The sequence below is a fragment of the Psittacula echo genome, assembly GCF_963264785.1.
Source record: "Psittacula echo genome assembly, chromosome: 1".
Classification (NCBI taxonomy): domain Eukaryota; kingdom Metazoa; phylum Chordata; class Aves; order Psittaciformes; family Psittacidae; genus Psittacula; species Psittacula echo.
The window spans coordinates 82337478-82355196 of NC_137735.1; the positions used below are offsets into that span (position 1 = coordinate 82337478).

General features: G+C 43.9%; 1 protein-coding gene across 1 annotated transcript in view; it reads left to right on the forward strand.

Annotated features, from left to right (window-relative positions):
• The window catches only part of SLC4A4 (solute carrier family 4 member 4), a gene marked incomplete at its 3' end in the record, with an annotated part of 170440 nt that extends 152721 nt beyond the window's left edge, over positions 1-17719 (forward strand). Inside the window, exons 19-25 of the mRNA XM_080625712.1 lie at positions 4254-4432; positions 5241-5313; positions 9344-9412; positions 9832-10005; positions 11922-12083; positions 15375-15471; positions 17676-17719. Coding sequence (XP_080481838.1) covers positions 4254-4432; positions 5241-5313; positions 9344-9412; positions 9832-10005; positions 11922-12083; positions 15375-15471; positions 17676-17719 — 798 coding nt within the window. The remainder of the gene's footprint in view (positions 1-4253; positions 4433-5240; positions 5314-9343; positions 9413-9831; positions 10006-11921; positions 12084-15374; positions 15472-17675) is intronic.

The window sequence follows — 17719 nt, forward strand, 5'->3', positions numbered from 1 at the left end:
GTCACTTTTTCTCCTTCTTAGTAGCTGGTGCAGCGCTGTGTTTTTGACTTTCGGCCTGGGGATAATACTGATAAAACGGATGTTTTCAGTTGCCGGTCAGAATGTTTACTCTGACCAAGGACTTTGTGAGTCTCATGCTCTGCCAGGGAGGAGGGGAAGCCGGGAGGAAGCAGGGACAGGACACCTGACCCAAACTAGCCAAAGAGGTATTCCATACCACAGCACGTCATGCCCAGAATGTAGAACTGAGAGTCCCTGGAAGGGCTGGATCACTGCTGGGTGGGGGTGAGGTACCGGTCGGTGAGCGGTTGTATTCTCTTCCCTTGTTATTTCTCTTATCATTATTATTATTGGTGGTAGCAGCAGTGATTTGTGTTATACCTTAGTTACTGGGCTGTTCTTATCTCAACCCGTGGGAGTTGCATTCTTTTGATTCTCCTTCCCATCCCTCCAGGAGCGGGGGCAAGAAAGGGTGGGGGGAAGTAGACTGTGTGGTTCTAATTTACGGCCTGAGCTTAAACCACGACACCACCTCAGAGAAGTAATTGCTGGTGTTTAACTGCATTATTTATTTTGTTAACTAGCATAGAGGGGTTTTTTGCCAGAAAATCCACTGATTCAGTTGAGTAGCTTGAGCATTGCACAAACAGCACTGGCCTTCCTCCTAAAGCAAGAACCCAGTGCAGGGCCAACTCTCAGTTCCTCTTCCAGTAAGCACCTACTCATTTTGATTGGCCTCACCATCCTGTGACCTGAAGCTTTCCCACATGAGAAGCTTTGAGATTACTCCTCCCTACTCCATCGTAAACAGGTCCCATGCCAGGAATAGCTGGATTTCACAAAACCAGCCAGCTATTCTGTCCCTTCTAGGGGAAGGAAGGGGCTTAGACCCATCACATCCTGCCCACTGCTCATCTGGAAAAGAGGTGGATAGAGTCACAAGGCATCAAAGCAGTCCTTCTTTGAGAGGCAGGACTTTTGTTTAAAACTCCCTTTCATGTCAACAGAAACCCAAAAGTTTCTTAAAACCTTAAAAAGGACGCAAGTTCTTCACTCTCCAACTGTAAACATTTGGGAATGGCAAAGAGAACTTGTAAATATAGGCTAGTCAAACCTTGTTTGGTAAAGAATACTGATGTGAACCATGTCTAAGCTGCTGCCTTAACCTTGCTGCCCCTGCAGCTCTACTGATAGTAGTTCTGGTCTACCTTAGTCAAGGGCTGGATGAAGTTCATGTCAGAATACACCAGTCTTGACCCTAGAGGTGTTGTTTGCCTCGGTAATTCTGCAAGATTCTGCCATTCAAAGAGTTAGAAGAGGAAAGAGGGTGCACATCTGTCCACAAAGATAGTTATTTGCTTGTCTGCTCTATTTGTCCATCTGGCATGCTCTGCATTTCTAACAGGAGATGAGAAATCATTAAACTCAGAAACTGGGGAGAAAAGTTGATGCCAGTCATTCTGGGTGTTTGCTGGTGTAGGGTAAATGCATGCTGTCCTCTGCATCCAGCAAATACAGTTATACCTGCTACCAAAACTGTTCATTCCCTTACAACAAGCCGGTAAGCTGCAGAGATTTGGGACATACCAAGGGCATAGCCACAGTTGGATGTTATTTAAAGAAGAGCTTTGTATCCACTGACATACAACAGCCTAGGATGTAGTTCTGTTTTTTAAATAAACTTTCCAAACCAGTGCTATGCAGTTTTTCATGCCTTTAGGGTTTTTCATTGCCCTGCATGGCCAGTTCTATTGAAAAATATTAAATTCATATAAAAGACAACTCTCCCTTCCTGCTAATGGGGCATGTTTCAAGTAGCCTACCCCGTGAGAGTAAAGACTCCCTCAAAACATGGGTAATGCTGGGTTATTATTTAGATACCTGCTGGAAATTTGAATGGAGCTTTTACTTGGAAAAGAGGAGGATTTTTCCATTCAAATGGTCACTGTGGACTTCAGACAACCAATATGTGATTTAAGACTGTCCTCAACCTGACCTGGAGGAGAAAGACAGAGTAACAGGGAATGGGAAGGGTTTGTTGTGCACAGTGATGAGTGCTGGCTGATGGGCTTATGGGGCTGGTTTAAAAAAAATAACCAAAACCCTCAGAACGTCCCTTTTTGCCATCTCAATCTGGGCAGATATATTCAATATATCTGTGCCTGCATCTTCCTAATCATAGAATCACAGACTAGTTTGGGGTGGAAGGGACCTTAAAGCTCATCCAGTTTCAATCCCCTGCCGTGGACAGGGACACCTTCCACTAGACCAGGTTGCTCCAAGCCCCGTCCAACCTGGCCTTGAACACTGCCAGGGATGGGGCAGCCACAGCCTCTCTGGGGAACCTGTGCCAGTGCCTCACCACTCTCATAGTAAAAATTTCTTCCTAATATCTAGTCTAAATCTCCCCTCTGTCAGCTTGAAGCCATTCTCCCTTGTCCTGTCACTGCCGTCTCTTGCACCCACCTAAGCAGACTTAACATTTTCTTAATCACTGGAGGAATATATTCACTGTTATTTTTCCATGAACAAGAGGCTCCTCATCTCTTCAGCTTATAGACACTCTCAACGTGATTATGCTGTCAGCACTAGCTGTACTCTTTTAGTAACAAGCTATAAACACTCCAGCAAAGTACTGTTTCATATAAAAACTTTATTTCCTGCTTCTTTTGTTATGGTTGTGAGGACATTCTTTTGTTTAATTGGGAGTTCTGGAGTCCGATTCTGCTACTCTGCAACAAAAAACAGCTCCATGCGCAAAATCTATGGTAGTCTAGAAGAAGGACAGGGTTTTCCTGCTAGCTGCTTGCTGGAGTCTTGGCAGGGTGTCACTAAGTGCCTGTCCCAGTGCTGCTGGCCAGCCAAGGTAAGCGGTGCACATATGAGGAAAACAATGAGGACTCTTTATGAGGAGCTGGATTGCTTTCCCTCCTGGGTCACCAAATAGGTCCAGATCATTTGTTCTTTCCAATAAAATCAAATAAAACAGGATTAAGAAAAGGTTAATCGTCTTTCAAATAGCAGACCTTAGAGATCTGTCAAGTGTTTTTTCTGCAGATCTCTTTCTTTGGTGGCTCTTATGTTTCTTTGCTTCTTCTCTTGGCACTTGTGACTGGTGGAGTTCATGTGTTAGTTCATTGAAGGATTAAAAAAATAGAAGATCAGAGGTCTTTCAAAAGGAGTAAAGAGTGAAAGCTTTCTCCTTTCAATAGGGTATGAGCCCATCAGCTGTTCTTGTTGCTTTCCCCCAAAAATCCAAGAGTTGGGTGTTGAGGAAGTTGCCTCCACCAGCAGGCACCATCAGCAAGGCTCAGACCAGTTGTGAAGACCAAACTGTGAGATTCTTATCCTAAATATAGGACTTCACACCTCACTCTAAGGCAGCAAGTGGCAAATGTTACCTTTAGGATTTAAAAGGTGTTTAAAGCTCTGTACACATCTAAGCTGTCACTTACACAGGCACGAGGTGACTTGGCTAACGAAGGTACCAATCTAGGCCTCCCACCACCTCAGAAGGAGTCCTTATGGCACAGCAGTCATTTACCTCACCAAGTATCCTTTGGTGAAGGTGACTGTCTTAAACTCATGGGCTGCTGTGTCAAGTTACCTCTGTAAAGAACTATTAGACCGGTCACAGCTTGTACCAGCTGAACCTCAAGGCACTATGTAGTGTCTACAAGGTACCTGGTCTTTTGCCAGACTTGCTTGGAAGTCTGGTGCACTCCTGTACTTACTGCATGCTGTTGTCTTCAGAGCTTGCCCGAACTCCTAACACTTAACTGTTTTCCCTGCAGAGTCGGGTAATCTACCCTTTAAGGAGCAATGTCTCCTACTCTGCTGTTTAGATGCCAGAGAGGGAATCTTCATCAAGGACCGTAGCAATAGGACAAGGGGTAAAGGGTTCAAATTTAAACAGGGAAAGTTCAGGTTAGATATAAAGAAGAAGTTCTTACTGTGAGGGTGGTGAGGCACTGGAATGGGTTGCCCAAGGAAGTAGTAAATGCAGTGTTCAAGGCCAGGTTGGACAGAGCCTTGGATGACATGGTCTAGTGTGAGGTGTCCCTGCCCATGGCAAGGGTGTTAGAACTAGATGATCTTAAGGTCCTTTCCAACCCAAATCATTCTATGATTCTGTGATTCTTATGACAATTTCTGTGGCCAAAAGATGCTGTAGAAGGAAAAGGGTTGGAGCCCTGACAGTTTTGTTGATATTTAGAATAATTAAGCTGAAGGTTATCTGTCTCCCTTCACAGAAAGGTGCTGGATATCATCTGGACTTGTTCTGGGTGGCTATTCTGATGATCATATGCTCCTTTATGGGTCTGCCCTGGTATGTTGCTGCTACTGTCATCTCCATTGCTCATATTGACAGCTTGAAGATGGAGACAGAAACTTCAGCTCCTGGAGAGCAGCCCAAGTTTTTGGGAGTGAGGTATGTCAAGCCAGAAGGGCCTTAATTGCCTTGTTTGCCTCAGAGATCAGTTTGTACTATAAATGGTTGCTTCAAGCAGGACACATGCAGAGGTTCAGGGGGAATAGCTCTCTGGCAATTCCTTGGACAAATCCCTATGTAACTCCTCAAAAGTTTATTCAGCCAGATCAGATGCAGTTTTCTTGTCATTGAGAAAGGAGATAAATTTGCTGCAGACTTCTTCATCCATGGAAATAGGACATTAGCAGACATAATGGTAGAAAGTGTAAACCTGTCATGCCTAGAGCCATCAGCTCTACTTAACCAAGCAATTTTTTCTGTATTTGATTGCCTTAATTAAGTGAAGTGCTGTCCATAGGAGCACTTCTGGAAATCAACCACTTGTTCAAGTGACTAAATACAAATTTAATGGCTTAACTTTCAGTACTCTGAAATATGACTGGCCAAAGTATTTTTGGATGAAGGGAGCAGCTGAAGGCACATGTTCAGCACCCCACTAAGTGCTGCCCCATCTGTCCAACTGCTGGGGTACTATGACCAGGACTCAAAATAGGCTACTAATCTAAGAGTGGAGAGCTAGTGATTTATTACCTGTTTGCCTGCTATAAATCCTGCTGTGCAGAGGATTTGGATTGTTGGTTTCTAATGTTTAATATGTAAACACACTCCTCCTTATTGAGTAGCAGCATGCTGTTGATCCCCGAACACCAGAGCAACATACAAAAACTGATCAGGTGTTTGAAAAATGGAGGGCTAAAAGCAGGGCAAAAGCTGAAGCCATCCTGCTCACCCCATGATTTTGTTTCAGGGAGCAGAGAGTCACGGGAGTCATCGTTTTCATTCTGACTGGTGTGTCTGTCTTCATGGCTCCCATCCTAAAGGTGAGGACAGCATCTTTTCTGCTTCCTTCTATTCACACAGCCAAGATAGGGCCACCACCACTGTCAGGCTGTTCTTATGTTACTGAAAAAGCTCATCATTGAAGTGTGGAAAAGAAAATAAGTGAGAACTAAACTGCTGATGCAGTTTTACAGTTTTCTGGAAGCTTAAATGCAAACCTTTTGGAAGGAAAGAATAACATTGTTGTAGTGTGCTGGATAGTAATAGTTACCAAGTTCAGGGCTGGTGGTCTTGGGGCTGTGATTTTTTTTTTCATTTTTTGTCTTCCATGTTTGCATAAAGTTAAGTTTCCTTCTATATTGCACACTTCCGCTGTGCATGTGTTTTATGGAAAATATATTGAGGATAAAGCTTGAGAGCCTGCTGGTGGCATGATGGAAGGACAGTTGGCAATGCAGTAGGGTTGCTGTGTGGAAGACACAGGTTAACAGATGGATATGTCGATTTAAAAGTACATTTGTATTTATTTGAGCATGCATGCATCTCCACAGAATCACAGACTGGTTTGGATTGGAAGGGACCTTAAAACTCATCTAGTCCCAATCCCCTGCCATGGCCAGGGACACCTTCCAGTAGACAGGTTGCTCCAAGCCCCGTCCAACCTGAACTTGAGCACTGCCAGGGATGGGGCAGCCACAACACAGAAGAATAAGCAGAAATGGTGGCAGTGAGCAGAGTCTACAGCTGATGGTATTATCCATGGGTACAGTTTTGGCCAGAAACCTTTGGGACCATTGCCACCGCCATAGCAGAGCTGTACCCTGCCTGCTGCAGCTGCCAAGACAGTGTGAGGCTCCTGCAGCAATCAAATTTTCATTCATTTAGGCTAGATCCTCCTAAAATAGCACATTCTTTATCAATCAGAAGTGATGCCCAGTATGGAAAATATGTTTCTGGAGGAAGCAGTGCAATTAAATGTGTTTTTTTAATCTGCTGACTTCTTGTGAGTTTAGCCAAGGCTCTGGACAGATGTGCTGCTGATGTGCCATTTCATCTAGGTGGGTAGCTGTTTTCCAAGACTTTGAAATTTGTTGGCACATAGCCACAGAGAAACACATCCTTAGTAGGTCATCAGATCGTGGAAGGAAACTGAAAACCTGTTTAGCCATGTCTTGTGGAGAATACCACCTTCTCCAGGGATGGTGGTTTCAGTGGCACCAAGCGCAGGTATTCTGGAGATACCAGCTGCAGAAGTCCATCTCCTTGGACTAATGGTATGAGCAGAAGATGTCAGAAGAGTAACATATGTATTGGAACAATGGCACTATGCATCCTAACTCCCTGATGGAGCAGACAGGTGTATGGAGAAGCGTTTCTGAAGGAAGCAAGTGAGTTTTTGGTCATGAGGAGGTTGGAAGCCATGGGGACTGCAAGGCACAGGTAGATGTGAGCCTGAAGGGGAGGAGGCAGACAGAGAGCAGTGATACTGCCTGTGTATGTATAAAGTGGAGAAGGTGTCTTTACAAAGTCACTGTGTACCTATTCTTGATTCCTAAGGTGGTTTTTAAAACTGGCAAATTTTTGTATCTTGGTAACAGTTTCCTCCTCTGCACAAAAAGGCATTTCCGTGCCCTTAATTTAATGCCTGGTTGGTAATAATTCTGTTTGTTAGTTCATGTGACCTTTCCCTGCAAGATCTCTCTTCGTCTATTGCACTGGGGTCCATTATTCCCCCTGTTATTGCTTCATTCATTACTTAGTTGTCCGTGCTTCCCCTAAGAATACATATGAGGAAGATCCTGGTGGGAGGACGCCTGAGGATAAATGGGCACGCTCCTCACCCACGTGCCAGTGAGAAGAACCTGGCAGTGTTTCAGGACCTTTAACAAAGTGGCAGGGTCCTCTCCTCGAGAGAAGCGCTTGCTAAATCCATTGCAGAACATTGCAGTCTCCCCATGCCAGCGGCAAATTGGACACTAACGATCCCAAATTCAATAAAACCAGGCAATCCAATCTTTGTTTTTTGTGGGTTTTGCAGTGTTTGCACTGGTTTTGAATGTTCCTATAAATAATATTTTTAATTCTGTTGGCTAGCAGCAGGTTTGCTTGGAGTGCCAGAGCCAGCAACCCCATAGTTAAGGAATACTTTGCCAAAAGCAAGTCTTCCAGAATGAGTGCGCTGCTAGCTACTTGCAGGATAATGTACTGAAGTTTCATCTAGGGATGATTTACAGGATTAATTGTCATGGGATAGGGAAGTAATATTTGGACATTTTTCTTTCTTTAAAGCTAACAGAACTAGAAGGGGAGGGAAAGAGCAATGTAAATGGACTAGAAAGATCGACTCTTACAGCCTCCTACCCAGCTTGCTGGAGGAGATATGCTCTTGTTTAATCTCTCAGATCTAGTGAGGGCTTTGAATCCCTTGGACACACTCAGCTGTGTGAACTACACCCTGGCTTCTCATCCCTCTCCGTAGTGGCCACACTGAACCCCGGCTGTGGCAAGAACTCCTGGCTTTTTGGGTGAAATATCAGTGCAGCTCGCTCAAGGAAGGGAATAAACTAATGAGAAAGATTTATTAGGAATCATGAAGCTTGCAAGGGATGGTAGGGAATAAGACTCAGGGAAGGGAATAATATAGGAAGGATGGCACATTGCCTGGTGACATTGGTACTCATGTGCCTAAGTGAAATGCATGTATTGGGGATCAAGGCCTCCAGAGATACGTGCACATCACTGTTTTTGAGCCAGTAAACAACGAATATGGGAGCCTTGGCTGGGCCGTGGCTGCCGTTCAGTGGCAGCCGCCCGTCACTGCATCAAGGCTTTCCTTCAGCGACAGGGCAGAGCTCTGTCCGTGCTCCTTGGGTTCGAACTAAACCACAGAAAGACTGTTGCTCATTTCCTGTGTGTCACCATGCACCTTCCTCCCTTCCAAAGGGAGATGTCCCCGATGGCAGGACCAGTGATGGAGGAATGGGCAGCACGTAATACTTTAAAGGAGCAGAAATTGGTGTTTGAAAGAACAGTGGCAGTGAAGAAAGTTATTCACTGTTCTGTGTTTGTGAATTTTTATGAATTAATGTGTGTGAAAGATGGAGCAGTCAGAGATTTAGTTGCCATGACTTGTCATCGCCAATGTAGGATTCGTGGATTTCCGTAATTTACTGAGCTGGACATACCACAGGATCATGCTGCCTTTTCTTCTTCTCTGCCTTCTGCTTCTCACCAGAAGCCAAGAGGTTTTCACATGGAAAAGATGAGGGGTGGTGAGCACAAGTTACTTCTGAGGAGATTCCAGCTGGACACAGGAGGAAAATTTTTCACAATGAGGAAAGCCAGCCACTGGAATAATCTCCTCAGGGTTGTGGTGGTATCCCCAGAGTTGGATACTTTTAATTCGTCTGGACTTGGTGCTGGGACATCTACTCTAGGTCATGCTTTCCCTAGAAAGGTTGGATCAGATGATCTTTTAGGTCCCTTCCAACCTGATATTCTATGCTACGTGAAAAGCAGGTTGAGGCTTACTGGAACACATTTACTCCGTCTCTTCATTAATTTGCTGACTGACTGGCACTGCCTGGCTTTGTTCCCTTTAGTTCTTGGAGAGACATCCAAGTCAGAAACTAGTTTGAGTTGGAAGGGACCTTAAGGCTCATCCACTTCCAATCCCCTGCCACAGGCAGGGACACCTTCCACTAGACCAGGTTCCTCCAAGCCCCATCCAACCTGGCCTTGAACACTGCCAGGCATGGGGCAGCCACAGCTTCTCTGGGCAACCTGTGCCAGGGCCTCACCACCCTCATAGTGAAGAACTTCTTCCCATTGAATTGGAGGAGCTCAGGGCTTGTTCAGCCCCTGCCCAGCTCCTCAGCCCTCCAGTGACTGCACAAATGTGCTGGCTCTCAAAAAACAAAGTAAGGATCGCTTGCTTTACTACCTACATCGTGCATAGGTGCAACTCGATTTTAGGTTGTTCAGAGGCTAGGAATTGTGTCCACCTGCATGTTAATTGTGTGTTGTGTGTGGAGGTTGTTCACTCAGTGTCTCCTGCTCTTCCCCCCACAGTTCATTCCCATGCCTGTGCTCTACGGTGTCTTCCTCTACATGGGTGTTGCTTCCCTCAATGGCGTGCAGGTGAGTCCCTCTGACAGTCAGGAGCTGGCTCCCTGCTGGGCCTTCTCCAGAAGATCATATAATCCCAGACTGGTTAGAGTTGGAAGGGGCCTTAAAGCTCATCCAGTTCCGGCCCCCTGCCATGAGCAGGGACACCTTCCACTAGACCAGGTTGCTCCAAGCCATGTCCAACCTGCTTTAGTTGCCAACTATAGCGTAGACCTAGGACCTGCACTTGAGACAGATGAATTAACATGTTTAGTCCACCCTGCATTAAGCACACGTCCATGAGGATAGAGGAGCTCTGCAGGGTCTTCTACTGGGTTCTCCTATGGAAAGACAGCAAGTTGATTCAAGGTCACACCCCGAAGTGGAACAATGCTTTTGTATCTCTTTCTCTTATATCCTGGGTTTAAATCTCCATTTCTTCTCCTCCCCAGTTCATGGATCGTCTGAAGCTGCTCTTGATGCCTCTAAAACACCAGCCTGACTTCATCTACCTGCGCCACGTCCCGCTGCGCAGGGTCCATCTGTTCACCTTTCTGCAGGTGGTGTGCCTGGCCCTCCTCTGGATCCTCAAGTCAACTGTGGCTGCTATCATATTCCCTGTCATGGTAAGTGTTGTTCTCCTTCACATCCTTTCACAGCCTTTGCCTTCCACTCACAGTCATACCCTCCTATGAACAGGAAAACAGCCTCTCCCTGTTAAATCTTTAGTTTGGGGCTCTGCCTCCATTCAGAGAGAAGACTGTATTGGGTCAATGTTCCCATGGCTGCCTTTCCATGAATCCTCTGGAGGAAAACAAGCCTGGAAAGTTAATTTTTTTCCAGAAAGCTGTAGTTATTTCTGACTATTTCTGGCTGCCAAGGTTAGATTTCCCATGTTTTCTCCTTGAGCTGCATAACAAATGAGTGGTGCATAGTTTTACTTTTTCAGTCCACACTAATTACCATGCAGAAAATGCCTCCCTTGCTTTTAAATAGCACAAAGTGACAAAACCAAGAGTGAGGCTCGCTGCTAAGAGGTGTGCCAAATGGAGGGAAGGATTAGCTAAATCAACAGCAAAATAAAAATAATGGTTTTTTTCCCTAAGCTTGAGTGAAAAGACAATAATGTTGATTCATGTGTTTCACATCAGAGGATGAAATGTAAATCTATAGGATGCTTGTCCTACTCCTAATAATGCACATCAGAGTTGCGTTCAAACTTATTTTGGATGTTGAGAGATAAAGTGTTCATGATGCAGAGCAACTGTTTCTTAAATATATACTCTCCAGTCAGTCTGATACAGTATTTCCATGTAAGTATTTCTGTTCCCTTGGTAGCAGGGGAAAAATGAAACAGCTTTCTGTGCATTTAGATTATTGCTAGAGGTATAAATATGGGCACTTACAACAAATGAAAACCAAACAAGTGTTATGAGGAATTTATATGTACACTTTGCCTCAGGCATCAAAACCTGGGACCATGCACATTAAATGAGGGAGCACAGAGTAGATCCTTCTCCACCTCTGTGCCTGACCTGTAGCTCAGCTAGGACAGATGTGGATCCAGTGAGATCATAGGTGCATGCACAAAGATTCTGCCAAGTCGGGTCTCTGGCATGGGCGTGGGTTAGACTCTGAAAAGTCGAAGCTTCATGAAACTCACTGAAGAAACCTGTGCCCAGTGTCACCTGGTTTCAGATTTACAGACAAGTAGAATTTCAGTTGTGGGCGCAGTTAGAAAAGGGAAAGCAGAAAACAGGACAAGGTCAAGCATTTGTCCTCTGCTGCTGGTGAAATGAGAAGAGAAAAGATGAAGCATGTGAAAAAAATCCTCCAAATGTTCTTGCTGGGACACATGCTCATGTATAAAGGCATTAAAGATAAGCAGTTCCCACTGAAACACTGTTCCGTTGCATTTGCATGCTGTTGAAAGCTGAATCTAGACACTCTTTGCCTGTAAGAGAGAATACGAGTGAACTGAAGACTGCTGAAGTTTTTTACAATGGTGCAAACTCGGTGGTGTAGTCACAGCTTAGAGGTAGCTGGGTCTGATGACAAAACCTCAGTTATTTGTACTCATGAACAAAAAGGCTATAAACTTCCAATCTGTGAAGATCCAGCCAATAACCAAACCTCTGTTTATATAAAGCACTTTTAATACGCAAGTAATTCTTAACAGCATAATGATGGGTGTCTACATGGCATCTTTCCACCCCCTAAGTAATTTCTTACTTCTATAATTGTGTCTTGAGTTACGCAAGTTGACGTTTGAGATCTTTAGCTAGGAATTGCTTGTGCCGTTGATCATCATTGCTCAGAACAAACTTTTCATCTTAAAGGCAGTCTGCAGTTGTCAGGGTTATGTCTGTTAGTAGTCAAGTTGAGTTTTCAGCCTGTGAGTCTCGGTAGGCATCTGGCGGTGGTATGTTTATTTCCAGCCAGAATTAAAGCATGTGGGATTAAGAAGCAGCATAAAGAGGAATGCACAGGGTTCCCAATTAAAGGTGAATTGTGACTGAGATGTCCCTCTCTGCTTTTTCAGATCCTGGCGCTTGTAGCAGTCAGAAAAGCCATGGACTACCTCTTCTCCCAGCATGACTTAAGCTTTCTTGACGACGTCATTCCAGAAAAGGACAAGAAAAAGAAAGAGGATGAGAAGAAGAAGAAGAAGAAGAAGGGCAGTGTGGACAGTGACAATGAGGATGTAAGGAGCTTTCTGGTCTTGTCAAATCACTCATTTCTAGGTAGCTGATCCCAGGGGACAGTCCATGCCCCTCCGCAGCCTCTTTTGAAGCCAAACAGTTCAGTCTTTTGCTGCTGCAGCAAACAAACAAGCTTCCTTTTCTACATTGCCTTCCCTTTTCCAGATGTCACCAGCCTGTGGTAGGTCATACTTGCATTGCCAAAAATGAAATCACACTTTCCACAAGAACACTAGATACCTGCTGAGATGTCATGCCCTTTACTAGAATGCCTTTCATCACCCTGCCTGGTTTCATCTTGCCCTCCTCTGACTCTCTCCCCTGTCGCTGTCTTTTACATTTTAGGAGGAGAATGGTTTTCAGCAGCAGCTCTGTTGCTTCTGAATGTTTTCTGATTTCCTTTTCTGATACTTCTTTAATTACTCTTTTTAAAGGCACAAATATATGTGACTTGTCACACTGAAGGCAAGACTGCTTTCTGGTGATAATACTTATGACCTAAGTATTTCCAAAGCACACATGCCCTTATGCAGCATACTCTTTGGTCCTACCTTAGGTTGCAGAATGCCCTAAAATAGTGAAATGTAGCTGCTTATGTCATTGCTGAGCAAGGTGACCTGCCTAGACCAGATCTATGTGCCTTAGATTGTTCTATTTTTTCCTGTATATGTAAGAAGAAGAAATGTAGTCCTCGTGCCTTTGAACATTCTTCTACCCAGGTCTAGCATGAACTCAAGTACTACTGTGTAACAGCCTGGGTTCCTGAAGAAGGGCTTTTCTATGATGCAGGCAGAGGTAAGATGGCCCAAATCCGGAAAAAAAAAAAAAAATACCCAAAACATTTTAACACAGCAGGAGAAAGAAGTTAGAAGGGATTGCTCTTTGGGAGGAGGCAGGCAGCAGGAAAAGTCAGCTGGCCCTTCTTCAGGCCCCCTGCCCAGGTCATTAAGTGGCCTTCGCTCTCTGTTTGGAGGGTTTATGCTGGCGGTATCATCTGCATCCTTCCTGCAATGAGCAGATTGACCAAATCAGCCCTCCTTGTGGGGTACCTGATACATCTGATGTCCTTGAGAGAAAAATGGCAGCTCCAGGAGCTCCCCCAGACCATCCCAATGCCTGATCTTGCTGAAGTTTGGGTCAACAGAGAAGACAACCTCAGTATTGGTGGAAGACAATCTAGAACCCGAGTCCTTTATGTGAGAGCTACATAACACCTCTGCAGATCTGTGTTGAGAAAATAATGCGAAGACCTGTCTACAAATAATATATGGTGTCTAAAGTGGAGCATGTACACTGCAAGAGGCAAAACCTGGACTTCCTTAGAGGTGATGATGCAGCGTTGTAGGAGGTAGCCTGGATCCACGCCTTGTTAAATCATGCTGAATCCCAGCTAGGGAGATTGGCTCTTATTTCAGACAGCAAGCTTCCTGTTCCCATAATTCCTTCAGTTCCTGGGAGCCAAGAGTTTCACCAGCTGATAATTTGATGCAAACCAAAATGAGGCAAAATGCCCTACTGTATATAGAAAATAGTCAGCAAGGGTTTGACTCCATCCCCTCCTCTTGACTGATTTGAATCCAGCAGCACCATATCCTGAGCCATGATGCCCATATTTCCAGTATGTTCTAGGCCATCTCCTCCCTTCTCAGGCTTTTCATGAATTTCAGGTACAGTAATTGATCTAATGCGTAAGAGAATTTATGCAAAATGTTGGTTCTTAACTCTTCTTGTTTAATTTTCAGCACTGGCTTTACCAGCTTCCTGAACGTAGAGCACTTGGCATTATTGGTTTCATTATTTGTTTCATTATTTTTACCCTTTCCCTTCCAGAAATATGCCCCCACAAACTAATTACTCCATTTGCCAAATGAAAACTCAAGCACCTTGGTTTCGTCTCCATTTCTATGTCAAAAAATGCATGATTCAAGAAAGGCCAGACAATTTTTTATTGTAGTATATAAGGGCTAGTATAGAAATTTTCAGTCAGAAGTGCTGTGTAATGGTCTTTTCTCCCCTTGGGATGTTTTTGCCAACTGCAGGTATTTCCTCTGTCTCCTTGTTCATTTTAGATGGGGAAATCTAAAGTAGACCTTGATCATCAGCATTGCTGTTCACAGACCTCTTACACTGATTTATTAGCATTGAGACGGTGCTAATAGGTTGGTGAGGTTACCCAGCTCTTACGCTCTGGGATTTGGGGATGGCTTCATTGCCTCAGTGCTTCATTGCTCAGCAAGCTTATCTTTTAAAAAATGCTCCTGAGGATACATTTTTGCTTATTGGAATATGAAACACTGCACTGGATGTCAGTTGTGCTAAAAAATAATTTAAATAATAACAATAGTCCAGGGAGAAGGATTCTCTGGCCTCTGCAGTGTTTTTCTGCCCTGATTCAAAGGTCTCCCTCCACACCAGCCATGTACTCGTGTTTAGTTCTCTCCAGGAACAAAGATGTGTTAACATTTCTGGCAAATACCTCCTCACTTCCTTTGCCAAGTTATGCAATATCAGCCTTTTCTTGGTTATGAGAGGTTACTTTTAAGTTTAAAAAGCAAATTAATTCCAAGTACCTTCTACTAAGCATAAGCAAGTGGCTTATTGAAGCCACTGGAGTACGAATGATGCTAGGACGCAAACTCCAGGGAATCCTGTGTATGGCTTCTCTCTGTACTTGTGCCTGTTCTTGACCAGTTTCTCCCAGCTGGCTGGGAGCACTGAATTCTTAGAAGGGCCCTTTGTTTGATGAACTATTTTACTGGAAATAGAGGTGTGATTAAGACTGGGTTTGACTCAGCTTAAGTTAAAGGGGGAGTTGAGACATTCCAGCTGCTGTATCGTGTCTGGCCCTATCCTTGTTGAGCAATTGGGAAGTGAAAAGGGGCTTTACAGAAATCACAGAGGATTGTTTTTTTTGCTGAGCAATGTCCTGTTATTGCTGCCTACAGATGCGCTTTCCATCAGTATTTCCTGCAGCCGACTCCAAGGTGAATTGGATGTTGTCCTATAAGCTGATGGCAAAGAAGCTAGTGAGGTGGGGAAAGGGGAAGAGAGCGATCACACCAGATTATTTCTTCAATCTGTTTTACTTTACTAGTGTGAAGGAAGAGGGAAAGTGGGGTGCAGGGGGAACCAGAGGAAACTAGCAGGCAACTAAGCTAGACGATGCCGGTTTATTTTTTCTCCTTTTCCTCATTCCTACAGAAACTATGTGAAGGATAATTTAAATTTGCGGGAGACGATAAGGGAGCGAGCAGTGAAAATATTCTAAGACCTTTTACACGTTTCTTTCACAGTCTGACTGCCCCTACTCAGAAAAAGTCCCAAGTATTAAAATACCAATGGACATCATGGAGCAGGAACCTTTCCTAAGTGGTAGCAAACCTGCTGACAGTGAGTAGAACTAACCTCTTGCATGCCTGCTTGACTCTGACTTGCAGTACAAAAGTTTATATATTTAGAATGATTTAAAACAGCAAACAAACCAGCCTTCCTATTACTTGAGAATTACTTTTTCTTGTTCTTTTTTTTTTTTCTCATTTTTAATTTCCAGGCCTCTGATTAATGACAGATTTTGGGGTTGTGAGGTTTTTTTTTTGTTTTCTCATTACAAATTTGATGTTGTTCCTTCTGGTGCCTCCAGCTTAAGCACTTTTATCCAGCTACTGGCAGGTGTCTTGGCCACTCTCCTCTTCTCTGTTCTGACCCTTCCTGTTTTGTGTTAATGCTGTTGATGGTTTGATTGACTTTTTTCCTCTGAGCCTAGTGTTCTGGATTTGCAGCATGTCTAAACTGCATCGCTGTCCTGTTACTGTTTGCTTCCTTAGTGCCAAGCAGCTGCAAAAATCAGTGCTTAAAAGAATAATTAAGCATGTCCTTGATTGCACATTACGCTGATGGTCAGTTGACCATTAACATATTTCCCTTCTTAGGTGATTTGCCTTTATGCTATTCTTTTGCTTGTTGATTTATTACCTTAATACTTGTAATTGGTTACTACCATCATTATTTTCAGTCATTGAAACTTTCCATATTATAACCTTTTAAGTGAGGGATGGGAATAACAACTGACCTTAGCTTTGTTGTGTTTGCCCTCACTTTTTACAATACAATGAGCAATGGCATCCATAGAATCACAGACTGGTTTGGGTTGGAAGGGACCTTAAAGCTCATCCAGTTCCAACCCCCTGCCACAGGGACACCTTCCACTACAGCAGGCTGCTCAAAGCCCTGTCCAACCTGGTCTTAAACACATCTGGAGATCAATAGGCTGGTTTGTCATGAGGCAGGAGGGGAGAAATGCATATGATAGTAATAAATGGGTGTTGCTGCAAGGCTGGTGGTGGTTTCTAGGAGTAGGACCTAAAGCCACAGATCTTTAGATCCTTAAGTTATCATTTGAGTTTAAGAGCTGGTACCCAAGTCCCTTGCTTTTGATGGCATTTAGATGCCTTAGGCAATCCTAAGCCTTGCTCTGTGTGTCTTTAGATACAGGAACACTTAGGGATTGGCATTATAAAACAAAGCCAAAGAGGCATTTCCCTGATTATATAGATATTCTTAGTGCTTTGCTGCTAAGGAAAATTAAAGAAAATCCAAAGAGATCCTCCTGATTTTTCTGTGCAAACACCCTGATGTGCTAAAACCAAATTTCATCCTACGTGTTGTTACCCAGGATTTTACAATCAGATGCACTGTTTTCAATATCTTTAAGGCTTAAATAGGTAAGAAAAAGATAATTTTTATGTCAACCTGTTTGTTGGAATGTGCTTTGAAACGGCAGAGGGTAAATCACCCATGAGCAGAGCAGTAGTTGGTTTGCCTATTTGTAGAATCATAGAATAGCTAGGGTTGGAAAGGGCCGTAAGATCATCCAGTTGCAACCCCCCTGCCATGGGCAGGAGTGCCTCACACTAAACCATGCCATACAAGGCTCTGTCCAACCTGGCCTCGAACACTGCCAGGGATGGAGTATTCACAATGTCCTTGTGCATTTTTGTAATCTAGTAATCGATTTACTGCTTTTAATTGGAAACTAAGCAAAAAAATAAAATAAAATAAAATCAGGCCCTTTGATTAGAAAAATACCTGGAATCCAGCAAGACTGTGGTATTGTCCTTGACTATAACTGTGCTCTGGGATTCAAGGTATACTACTATAGTGCAATAATACTGCTGACATTAGCTTTCCTTCAGTAATAGCAACATGATTATTATTAATAGAGAGTACACTTCCCCATGCTGGGTCAAAAAAGGAAAGCCATAACAGGCAAGAAACCACCTATTTTCTCGCAGGGAGTTTGGGTGCAACAGTGAGGGGTGCAGGGTAACTAAAGAGGTGTAGGTAAAAGGTAAGTGTCAAGACCTAAAGGTGGTGAAAGGCTTGGGAAATGAGGCTTTTGGTCATGTTGGCAGTTCAGGGGATTTCATCTTGATGCTGAGAGAGAGAGAAAATGAGTATTTTTACTCACAAGCTGTGAAATTCATCTGGCAGTCAGCAGTAAAAAAGCATTGCCAAATAGATGGAGAAACTGAGGCTGGGCTTGGAGAAGCCATCAGTGCTGCAGGCAATGATGAACAAGCCTTTCTTCCCAACAGGAGAAAAATCACCAACATTCCTTGAACGCCACACGTCGTGCTGA